The 12,605-nt window shown below is 41.7% G+C and overlaps 2 protein-coding genes across 17 annotated transcripts in view; one reads left to right on the forward strand and one right to left on the reverse strand.

The window, feature by feature from the left end:
• Positions 1-11,947, reverse strand: part of SENP8 (SUMO peptidase family member, NEDD8 specific) — a 44,411-nt gene extending 32,464 nt beyond the window's left edge. For 3 of the 8 annotated variants that reach the window (XR_001904447.2, XR_001904446.2, XM_017960748.2), the window contains exon 1: positions 11,756-11,947. Coding sequence is in view for 1 of the 8 variants with exons in the window: in XM_017960746.3 (XP_017816235.1) it covers positions 11,710-11,718 (9 nt within the window). In the remaining 7 variants the exon portion in view is untranslated. Of the gene's footprint in view, positions 1-6,261; positions 6,316-10,447; positions 10,559-11,709; positions 11,733-11,755 lie in introns of those variants that run through there. The other 5 variants (XM_017960751.3, XM_031669225.1, XM_017960749.2 and 2 more) reach the window with 5 other exon arrangements.
• The window catches only part of MYO9A (myosin IXA), a 301,131-nt gene continuing 299,042 nt past the window's right edge, over positions 10,517-12,605 (forward strand). For 8 of the 9 annotated variants that reach the window (XM_021941798.1, XM_031669218.1, XM_021941799.1 and 5 more), the window contains exon 1: positions 10,827-11,241. The gene's annotated coding sequence lies outside the window, so the exon portion shown is untranslated. Of the gene's footprint in view, positions 10,608-10,826; positions 11,242-12,605 lie in introns of those variants that run through there. The other variant, XM_031669215.1, reaches the window with a different exon arrangement.

Below are 12,605 nucleotides of genomic sequence, written 5' to 3' on the forward strand. Positions count from 1 at the left end.
CTACCTCACCTGGACTCAATCTGGATTTTTAATGAATGGAAATGCTTAAAAATACTAATTTATAATGGCTATTAATGATAATTGTCTATTTTGTATAAGTATTTATTTTATGGGATTAAAATATATATTAGAGTCTTAAATTAACAAGCATTTTATATGGTATACAGCAATTTTCAAAACTTCAGGGAAAATAAGCCTGTTGGCTATTGAATTAAGTAGTGCTCCAGATAAATTTGTTTTACTGAAAACATACTTCTCCAGAATTGTGATCTTTATTCATTTTTCTCTAATTATTCAGTAAGCGTTCCTTAAAAAAAAGAGAGAGAAACAGCCTCATTCAAGTATGTTTTTTAAAAACATTACAAAGTAAGTGCAGATTATAAAAGTCAGTTGTTTCTAAATGCAATTGCCTTCCTCACTCCCTTTGGATACGATTTTAAGTTGTACCAAACTACAAATGCTCAGAGAGGCATCTATGCTTCTCTAAATGGATACATGCCCATGTGCCAGCAGATAGCAACAAAGTCCAAGAAACAAACACAAGTTAATCACAGAGCATCTTCCTAGAGCTTTAATTTGACCAACTTTAGGGGAAAGAGCTAAACAACTTAATCATTGACTTAAAACATTTAAATCAGCAACTAAAAATATTTTAATTATTAACATAAACTTGGGCATAAAATGCAAAATCAGCATGAAATTAAAAAATAAAATATGAGAGTCTCATAGAACTTTTGCAACTGTGGCAGGCAATTTTTTCTGTTTCATTCAGTTTCCTCTGTTGGCTTGGATACTTCAGGGGAACAGTCTAATAACTACTTACAGCTGATGTGTTTGTGACATAAACCTCAAATTCTTAGGAACCAGATTCCCTAATAATAAAGGAATGAGCACAAGCTTATGCTTTAGCAGCTTAAATGTGTACAGGAGAGAAACATTTATTAAAGCAAATTTATTCATTTGGTTAAAATATATTTACTGATATCTTATGTGTCCCAATTTTGCCTGCCATAATCAGACTGAAAACTGAACCTGGTTACTATATAATGGATTACAGACATCATTCAAGAGTTAGTTTTTTTCTTTCTCTCTCTCTCTCCTCTCTGTTTTTTCTTCCTACCTTCCCCTCCCCCTCTCCCCTCTCCCTCTTTCTTTCCTTCTTTGAAAACGTCTCACTCTGTTGCCCAGGATGGAGTGCAGTGGCACAGTCATAGCTCACTGCAGCCTTTAACTGATGGGCTCAAGTGATCCTCCCATCTTGACCTTCCAAGTAGCTATATGCACTATAGGTGCATACCACCATGTCTGGCTAAGTAAAAATTTTTTTAAAATAGAGGCAGGGTCTCCCTGTGTTGTCCAGGCTCATCCCAGAGTTTTCTACTGTCTTCACACCTCACATCCAATTGACAACAAGTCCTGTTGATTCTATAGCCTAAATGTTCTAAATCTGTCCAGTGCTTTCCATCTTCACTATTATTACCTTAGTCAAATCTATCACCATTTCTTTCCTGACCTAGCCTAAGAGGTCTCCTATTTATACTACTGACCCTGCCAATAAATTTTCCATCAAAATAATTGTTTAAACATTTAAATTAGGTCAGGTCTGTTTCCTGCTTAGGACTCTCTAGTAGCTCACTATCATACTCGGAAAAAAATGAAAATTCCGTACCCTAGTTTACAAAACCCTACATGAAAATGTGGCTTCAGCTATTTCTCCAACCTTATCTCCTCCTATCTCCCTGCTTGTGCACTAAGCCCCAGCCACAAAGACTTTCTTTTTTTTTTTTGAGATGGAGTCTGGCTCTGTCGCCCAAACTGGAGTGCAGTAGCCGGATCTCAGCTCACTGCAAGCTCCGCCTTTCAGATTCACGCCATTCTCCTGCCTCAGCCTCCCGAGTAGCTGGGACTACAGGCGCCCGCCACCTCGCCCGGCTAGTTTTTTGTATTTTTTAGTAGAGACGGGGTTTCACCGGGTTAGCCAGGATGGTCTCGATCTCCTGACCTTGTGATCCGCCCGTCTCAGCCTCCCAAAGTGCTGGGATTACAGGCTTGAGCCACCGCGCCCGGCCAAGACTTTCTTTTTATTCCTCAAATACACCAAGCTTTTTCCCTCCTGAGGGTGGTACAAGTTGTGCCTGGACCTTCTAGGAGTTAGCTCCTTCTGTTGGACAGATCTTAGTTTAAATGCCACTAAGTCACAGAGGTCTCAGGGCAGCCAAAATAAAGAGGCCACCAGTTACTATCACTCTAATTTCAATTCCTTGAATAGCACTGATGACTATGTGATAGTTTTTAATTTATTTATCGGTTCATATTCTTTTTTCCTCCCCCTGCCTCTTCTCTTTCCCTTTCCAAAACAAGAATGTAAACTCTATGAAAATAAGACGACAAGGGGCCCTGTCTGCCTTGTTTGCCATTTTAACCCCAGGGCCTAAAACAGTGCTTGCCAGGCAGGTACTCAATAAATAAATGTAGAGTAAATGAATACATGGGTATACAGCTCAACATAATATAAATCAAGTTCGGCAGAGAAATGTTTACATTTACAGAGTCTGGGAAGTGAAAGGGCCTTTACTATCACTTCTAATTTAATTTCCAACTCCATGCAAGAATTCATTTCTGCTCTCAGGGAGAAAGGTGCAGAACCTTGACTTAAAACTAGGGGTGTGGTATTGGAGCAGAAATAGATAAATCAATAGAATAAAAAAATTCATATGTAGATAAGAAATTTTAAATATGATGATGGAGTCTTTACAAATCAATGAGAGAGTCTGTTCTCGTAGTGTAGTAGAAATCATGTTTGCCTGACAAATCAACAGAGAAATTATGGATTATTCTAGTGTTTTCAGCGTGTTTGTGTGTTTCCCTGAACATTATGTTCCTATAGCAGTGCTGTCCAATAGGACTTCTTGTGACAGAAATTTTCTTCTTTTATTTTTTGAGATGGAGTCTCACTCCGTCGCTCAGGCTGGAGTGTAGTGGCGTGACCTTGGCTCACTGCAACCTCTGCCGCCCGGGTTCAAGTGATTCTCCTGCTTCAGCCTCCCGAGTAGCTGAGATTACAGGCGCCTGCCACTGCGCCTGGCTAATTTTTGTAGTTTTTTAGTAGACACAGGGTTTCACCAGCTTGAGCAGGCTAGTCTTGAATTCCTGACCTCGTGATCCACCCGCCTCGGCCTCTCAATGTGCTGGGATTATAGGCATGAGCCACAGTGCCTGGCCCAGAAATTTTCTTTGATCTGCAAAATGTTCAATACAGTAGCCACTAGCTCCTTGTGGCTATTGAGTTCTTGAAATATGGTCAGTGTGACTGAAGAATTGACTAATTTTAATTAACTAAAATTTAAATAGCCACACGTGGCTAGTGCTAGTATACTGGACAGCTCAGTTCCATAGGCTTTCATAAGTATTTCCTGAAATACCTATGAAGTGAGATTACATGGTTTAAAAAAATAGCTCACATCTGTAATCCCAGCACTTTGGGAGGCCGAGGCAGGCAGATCACCTGAGGTCAGGAGCTCGAGACCAGTCTGGCCAATATGGCAAGACCCTGTCTCTACTGAAAATACAAAAACAAATTAGGCATGATGGTGCGTGCTTGTAATTTCCGTTACTTGGGAGGTTGAGGCAGGAGAATTGCTCGAACCTGGGAGGCAGAGGTTGCAGTGAGCCGAGATCACCCCACTGCACTACAGCTTGGGTGACAGAGTGAGACTCCATCTCAAAATAAAGAAATAAAAAAGAAAAAAGATTACATGGTTAATTAAATTAGGGAATGCTAACTCCTAATGCACACACACACACACTAGAAGCTAATGAGACTTTGACGATAAAAAATTTTAACTTTTTTTGGTATGATCTTTTCCCAAACTTATTTGACCATGAAATCCTCTTTCTTTTTTTGGAGGAATATCTAACAGTACTTTTATTATCTGTGTATTGAAGTATGGGATATGCTTGCTGGATTTTTTAATAAGTAGCGTTGGCACAACTTGTTAACTATTTGATTAAAAAAGTAAAGAGTTTTACCTCATACCTTATATCAAATTACATTTTAGATAGAATACAAATTTAAATATTAAAAAGTTAAAAAATTGTTAGAAAATATTAGTTAATACACTTACATGGCTGGTCAATAAACACATGAAGAGACACTGGACATCAGAGTAGTAATCAAATAAATGCAAGTTAAAATTTCATGTTTTTACCTGTCGAGTTAGCAAAGATGAAGAAAACTAATAAAAACTAGCATTGCTGAGAGATTATGGGAAATGAGTAAATGATGCCTCATTTTGATAGGAGTGTCATACATGCAAGCTTTTTCAAGGGTAATTTGCCATTATATTGGAATTCTTAAGAAATTTATATATGTAGGTATTATACTTTCATACATTTATCTTAAGGGAAACATTAACAATGTGTGCAAAAATTCAACAAGTCACATGGCAGTATTTATAACAGAAAAACTGGAAACAACCTGGAGTTCAAAAAAGGACTGGTAAATTAAATAACAGGGTTTCCACATGATGGAACAGTTTTCAGCCATTACATATAATATTATCAATACAAATTTATTAACAGAAAAATGTTCATAATGTGCTTTGATATAAACATCTGTATATGATAAAAATACACACAAAAATAATCAAGAACGATATCCATCAAGTGTAAATATCATTTTAAGAAACAGGATTAATATTTTTTTGCCTTTTTCCTTCTACCTTTTGATACTGTGCTTTAATTTTTCCCCTTCTCTTAATAATGAACACATAATTAGTAAATACAGTGATTTCATTGAAGAGGAAGAAAAGATGTACCAGTTCCCACTCTTACAATGACATAAAGTATTTCCATTTTTTCAACTTCTGAGTCTTACTTCTGTCCTCTGGATAAAACAGGTACATCTAATCTCTTTTCCATAAATGTTCAAACACAAATATTTAAAAATAATTTGATGTTTACTAAAATTAGAAGATTATGTCCAACTTCTAATGTCTGATTCAACTTGCACTTTCACAAAAGGAATCACATCCAAGACCAAATATGCTTTTTATGGCAAAAATATTTTCAGGAAGGAAGTTCATGGCTTTTTTTTGGGGTTCCAATTTCCCCCAATTAAACATTTCCTTTTAAAACTAAGCCTAAGCCATCTGGAGATCTGTATAACGTGGCATGTAAGAATGACCATCAAGATTTATTATATTACCCTCTTGAGTACACAGATTAGATTTTACTCATCCTTCTACCTTCAGTGCCTGACAAACTAGAGTTTTAATAAATAAATATTTTTCCTGAGTGAGCAGAATACAGAAGTGAAACGTATCTTGAAAAACTCAGGAAAACACAACACTGTTATAAATGTAAGAAATATTCTCAATTGTATTAAACAACATTCCTATAACATCAATATTTCACAGAGGAATTCAGCTCTCAAAGTACAAAATCCACTTGGTGTGACGATGATGCTTGGTAACTCTATTGCTATAAATTCCACTTTATTCTGTCTGGGGCCAAGGGGATAAAACAGGTGACTTTTTAGGATTTCATCTAACACCAAGGCTCTCCATTTATTGCTCTGGAACTAGGCACAGCTATCAATGGCTAAGATGTCATTGACCATGAAAATAATTTTATTCCTGGTCTACCATTTCTACCTCAAGAGTTCCATTTGTAGGCCGGGTGCGGTGGCTCATGCCTATAATCTCTGCACTTTGGGAGGCCAAAGCGGCTGGATCACCTGAGATCGGGAGTTCTAGATCAGCCTGACCAACATGGAGAAACCGTGTCTCTACTAAAAATACAAAATTAGCCAAGCGTGGTAGTGCACAACTGTAAGCCTAGCTACTTGGGAGGCTGAGGCAGGAGAATCGCTTGAACCCGGGAGGTGGCGGTTGTGGTGAGCTGAGAGCACACCATTGCACTCCAGCCTGGGGAAGAAGAGCAAAACTCTATTTCAAAAAAAAAAAAAAAAAAAAGTTCCATTTGTAATTGTGTCACAGTGTTTGTCCTCAATATAAACCTGGTGGATACCAAGTTTTTCTTGTGGTGACTTAGTTTTTGCTTCAAATTTTCTGAGAAATGACTTTACACAATTGCAAACTTTGAAATGACTAGGAGTGAGGGCCAGGTGTGGAGAGGCCATTAGAATTAATAAGACGTCTGTGTAAGATAATATTTTATAAAGGTGTAGATAGAACTTTATTTTAGTACATGTGGTAACAAAGTCTGATAAGGAGTGGTTAAGCTAAAGCCACGATTTACCTCATTTCACAGATAATCACTGTGGTCAGCACACGGCAGCTCTATGCAAACACACTATTTGAAAGAACATAAAAAAAAATGATCTTTTAATCTCATTTGTTCTGAGGATTTCAAATCCTGGCAAGTTACTTTTCTCATAGATAGTTAAAAGGTAAATTGTCATTACAAATTGCTCATTAGTGGGTTTCAAAAATGTGCCTGGCACATAGTAGAGGTTCAATAAATATCTAATGAATGAATGAGTATTCACTGGCCATCAGGGAAAGCAAGCCTAAGGTTTTCAAACAATAATACAGATGCTCAAAATGGTAACTACAGTTGGGACACATTTTTTGGGATCAAGACAATGATCCAGTGCTTATATAAGTTGATTGTGGAGTAAGCCATTTAATTGGGAGCCAGAGAAAGGAACTCTCAGAAATTTTCTGTAAGTAATAAAAATTATTAAAAAGCCTCACAAAAGTATTATTTCTGATTTCAGATAGACCCACTCCTCTTCCTCCTGCAAAACGTATCAGATAGCTGAACCTCAAGTTCTGCATAAACTTGATTTTTCGTATCACCACCCAGATGGCCTCCAATTATTTGATGGACAGAAAGTCACTATAGGCTAGTCACGCTGAAGAAGGTGGTAATGGTGGCCTCTCTGAGAACCTAGTTCTGGAAATTAATTTTATAGGACTCATTTGGATCAGTAATACCTGAACCCCAAATTCAATTTTTTAGAATACGTTTAAAAAGTACATAATTTGGGTACTAGCTGGATTTGAGCAGTAAGTTTTTATAGTCTGGTATTGATCAGTTTCGAAGGAGATGGGCTGCCTGGGCCTTGAGGACTTTCCGTTCTTTGCTAATGTGTTTAAACTAAACTTCTTTCCCATCCAAGAAGTTTAAGGAATTGGCAGAGAGAGAGGAGTTCTGACTTTTAAGTCAGAAATGTAGGACTCACAGGTATAGATGGAATTTGACTGAGGAAGGCCTTGGCAAGATCTGTGAACTTATGGTAAGGCCATTGCTTTATTAGAAGTACTAACAATATCATTTATAATTCAAAAGACTGGGCTAGCCTCTTGACCACATAAAATGTTAACTGACTTCCACACTGGGGTATATATTCCTGTTGAAAGGTATGCAATTTATTCCAATGTGTGTTACTCTAGCCTGGTCAGCACATTGTGGAAATAAAGGAATTTAGCAGACTCTCTAGAGATCACCTCAAGATTTTTTTTTTGAGACAGGCTCTTTCTCTGTCACTCAGGCTGGAGTGCAGTGGCATGAACACTTCAGCCTCGACCTCCTGGGCTCATGTAATCCTCCTGCTTCAGTCTCCCATGTAGATGGGACCACAGGCAGGCACCACTATGTCTGGCTAATTTTCTTCTTCTTTTTTATATTTTTTTGGAGAGACAGGGTCTCACTTTGTTGCCCAGGCTGGTCTTGAACTCCTGGGCTCAAGTGATCCTCCTGCCTCAGCCTCCCCAAGTCCCGGGATTACAGGCCTGAGACACTGCACCTGGCCCAAGATTCCGTTTTTTAAAAATTAACTTATTGGTCTAGTCTCTTCATTCCTATCTTCTCTTTAGATGATCTAACCTGCACATTATTCTAGATTTTCAAACAGAACTCTAATCACATTATTCTACTCCAAAAATTTTAACAACCCTCCATTGTCTACCAAATTAACTACAAATTATAGCCTGGCATTCAATGATTTCCACAAAAATAGCCCCAATCTACCTTTCCTGATTTATTTTCTGGTATTGCTCTCACAGATATATACATCCACAAGCTTAGTCCCTCTGCAGGCCCCGGTTATTAGGAAACAGTGGGATAGTACTGGTTGCTGCCCCAGAGGTAAAGGAGACACAGAAGAAAACAGCCAGCTTCTCATCCCAGCAGAGAGGCTGGGAAGTGAACACTGCTTCATCATTTTTCTGAAACACAGATTTGATGTCATGCTCTAGATTAAAACCATTACACTGAGATATTTTTAAACTTAGGATCCATAGACCAGGATGTGGCTAGAATATCAGGGTTCTGTGAACTTAGACTGGGAAAACAATTTGTTTTCAATAATCAGTAGCTGAAATCTAGCATTTCTTCAATAAGTGTGGACCATAAACTACAGTATTAGCATTCTCTTTTTTTACCAATAGAAATCTGATATTTTCACATTACATTAAAGTTGCTGCAGGCATTTCAAAATACATAGTCATCATTACTTAGAAATTATATAATTAGACCTGCTGCCAGATTTTATTTGATGCATAAAGTGCATATATATCACACATTTAATATTTTAAAAACTTAAAATTAGTTTCCTTTATATTAGTATGTATTCTATTTTATACATTTAAGAACATTTTTCTGAGACTGAGTCTATAAGCTGGACTGCCAACGAGGTCCACTGGGTAAAAGAGGTTAAGAACCTTTTTTGTACTTATCAATTGTTTCTAGTATCATATATAATCTAAACTCTTCACCATGGAATTCAAGGCTCCTCATAATCTGTTCACACCCACTTTATCATCTTCATCTCTGTCCCACCTCTACTCTCCATGCTATGCTCTAGCTATACTAGACAACAATAACTCGTTCTTATCTGGGTCAGATAGACAAGTTTTTGGATTAACCCTAGTTAATAGATAGCAGCCATACACTGTCTTGGTCTTTACCTCATACAGCTTCTCTGCCTGCTAATTCTTTGTTTAAAGGCCTAGTTGTCCCTAATACGGTAATTTTCGATCCTAATAGAGCTGTATTTTAAATATCTTTATATCTCATTACTAATTTAAATGATAAATAACAGAAAAAGATTCTAAATTGGCAAGGCACTGTATGTAGTAATCTCACGGGAGTGGATGTTGGTCTTTGCATCTCATAAATTGGCTTAGCTCTGGATGTTGGTCTCTGCATCTCATAAATTGGCTTAGCTCTGATCATTTTTGGGGACAGATTTGGGGATGGCCTTTGAGCGGTAAGGCTGGAGACAACAGCTAATTCTGGATGGAAGGGAAAGGGAGAGCAGAGATGAGTAATTAAGTTGGACCTGATAAACACTGAGGAATGAACAGTGCTGAAGGGAAAGGCAAGAGTGGCTCCTTCTCCCATTTCCCAGACCAGTTATTCAAAACATAACGCCACTCAAGTTTCTCATTCCATCTCCAAGCCTCTCCATAGTTAAATGACCTCCATTTTAATGTTACAGAGCCAACTCCCTCAACTTCTCTCTAGTTTAGTGGGTCTCAATCTTTAGCATTAGAGTCACCTGTGGAGCTTTAAAACAGTACTGACACCTGGCAAAACACAGAATTTAATTGGTCTAGAGTGGGGCAACAGTATTGGTTTTAACAGTTTCCCAGGTGATTCAAATGCACATACAAGGTTGTTTTCCACTAGTGCTCTCGATCTTGTAAATTAGCCTCCCTCACCCTCGAAGAGTCCACTTCTCGGTTTCGTGTACACTTTTGAGTCTTCTACCTAAACAGAAAACATTCCTGAGGGCCATATTCTCGTTCCTCATTTCTCTCACTTTATAATGATGCTTCTTTAAAGGGAACTCTACAGTACGGTTTCCATCAGATTTTACTTTTCTTTTGACTCTTTCAAACCACCACTGTCACATGCTTTTGCACCCGTTATTCTTTTACCTCCTCTCTTATTTCTTTGACCAGGTACTGGATTACTAGTCTTTTAACACAGTCCTCTAAAAGTGACCCAAAAGTCACCTTGGAAAGGGCTTCCTCACGTTCTCCTCCTACACAACCTGGGACCCCTCTTCTGTGCGCAGACAGCATCCCGTGCATTTTTCTCAATTATCACTTTATTGTACTACTACTGCGGATTCTCTCACGGTCTCCTATATAAAAGCACTTTAAAAAGCTGAGACTATTTCATTCGCCTCTGACATTCTGGAACCCAAGACATGGAAACCACTCAGTGAAAAAGTCTGAGGAATGAATGGAAACGAAGACTTGGAAACGGAGGTCGGGGCGGGGACAATGAGGGTGGGTGGGAGGAGAAAGCGTGCGTGTTTGAAAGGGGGCGGGGGCTGTGACCGGCGGCGCTGAGAATCCAGGTCCAGAATCGGGAGGGAGCACGGATACGCCAGAATCTGAGTGAGTGGGGAAGCGATCCACTGCCGGGACAAACTGAGACAAACCAAAGTGGGGAGGAGGCTTCTTACCTGCCTCGGGCCTCACCACCCCAACCAGCCTTCAGACACCTCTGTATTGGCCGGAAATCGACAGCTACGGTCGCAAACCCAGAGGTTTCTTCCCCAACCTTGCGACATCCCTCTCCAGTACAGGGAGAATCTAAGGCAGAGTTCCCCGCTCTGCCGTAAGGTGAGGAAGAAAAATTTGGGCGGGGCGGCCTGGGGCCTAGGAAATGGGGCGTGTCCGCGCAAGCGCACGCTGTACTCTCCGGTGGCGTCACGTGCGGGGGCGGGACCGGGCGGGACCGGGCGGGGCCGACCCAGGCTGGCAGTAGGGGGCGTGGGAGGTAAGTGCGCGCGCGCCTGCTCGCCTGCAGCCGTGGAGTCGCGCGGGGCGGGGTTGCGTGCGCGGGGTCGGGGGCGCGCGGCCGAAGCGGACAAGGGACGCGGCGACGGTTGACTGTGGCTGTTGAGAGAGTACAGGACAGTCAGGACCGCAAGAGGCGGCGACGGAGGCAGTAGCTGCACCGGCAGAGGCGGCCGCTGGCAGCAGTTGAGGCGGCGGTCCAACGCGTGCTCTCTGGGCGGGGTGCAGCGGGGGATGTTCCTGCCCAGGCCGGGCGGAGTCTCTCTGACAGGGCGGGGGATGCGCAGCGGCCGCTCGCCCGGACCCTGAGGCTGCTGGGCCCACCCTCCCGAAACCGTCCGACCCTCGGTGGCCTCGGCCTCCTCTGCCATCTCCCGCCCGACCCTGGGGCGGAGGGTGGGAGGCAGCTTCCGCTGAAGAGGAGGGGGCTGCGGTGGCCACCGCGGCGGAGCCCGAGGTAAGACCCGCCCAAGCGCTCAGCGGCCCTGCAGCCCGTCCTGGCCCACGTCTCAGCCTTGCTATTTGGCTCCGGTCGGGCCGCCCCGCCCCGTCCCAGCGGAGACGCCCCGCGAGCGGGTCTGCGCCGAGCCTCCCAAACACCAGATCACGGCCCCGGATCCCCAGTAGACCCCACCCCCCGTATCTTCCATTGGCCGGACACCATTCCGGTCCTCCAGCCTTCCCGGAGATTCTGTCACGGTCCCCCCAATCCAGCAGACCCCATTAGAACCCCTCAGAGTCTCTCAGGACTCCTAATGGAGCTTCCAGACTCCGTTACATCCTCCCTTGGGCTGACCTCATTACAGTTCCTGAGACAAAGTCTCGACCGCCCCCTAACCCATTGCGTCCCCCAGCTGCCCCTCGCCCTACCCTTTTTAATAGACCCCCTCCCAGCTCGCTCATCACCAAGCCGACTAGCGCTAACCCTAGCCATCACGGCTTTCAGATAGCCGCTGTCATGGTGCTCTTACTCCCGGTAGATGTGGTGACAGCCGTCACAGACTTTGGCTTCTCTCCCACCACCGACTGTAGCCTCTCTCACAGATCTCTCCTCAAGCAAACCTTGTTATCTTTCTCTTCAGTCGCGATCCTTTCTTTGGTTGAAAGGGCTTTGCCATGAAATCCTGAGGGAATATTTGCTTAGCCTAGTGTATTCCCTCCATTGTGACTTAAGGGGACCGACCGAGACCCATGTTTGGAGGGGTTGGGCTGAAAAAAGCGGGAGGCAGAGTGAAGTTATGGAAGCATGGGGCCAGTTGTGTGTGTGCCATTATAAGGTCACAGAGCCTGCACCTCATCTTGTCTGTTCTGTGTAGAACTGTGAGGTTGTTCAGCTCTGGCGTTTTAGGGACTTCTGTAAGGATTAAATCATGTGGCACTAGTGGATATAACTATGTCGTCTTGTAGTATTACTTCACCTCCTTATCGATTGCTGCAGATACTAGAACTGTTTTTTATTTTTATTTTTAAAGGATGCCAGGGGACTTTTGGATTCACTGTTTTTGGATTTGCTAGAAAAATAAGACTTGTAGCTTTCCTTAATCCCTGAATACTTCGATGTCGGTTTAATAATAAACTTTTGCTGCCTGGTGCTGCTGTCTTGCTTCTCCAAGAAGCAAGTACAGAAATCATGCAGTGTTCACTGAGGTCATTACCAACAACAGCCTTCTCGATAGCAGTAAAATGTTGAATAAAATGTTTGTAGAAGTTGAGCTCCCGAGTTGTCAAGAAAGAAACGTAATGTTCCATCAAATGATCAGTACGTAATTTTAATATTGGTATAAAGATGAAATATAAAGAAGTCTTTGTAGTCATACACAC

Source organism: Papio anubis, chromosome 7 (assembly GCF_008728515.1).
Source record: "Papio anubis isolate 15944 chromosome 7, Panubis1.0, whole genome shotgun sequence".
Lineage (NCBI taxonomy): Eukaryota > Metazoa > Chordata > Mammalia > Primates > Cercopithecidae > Papio > Papio anubis.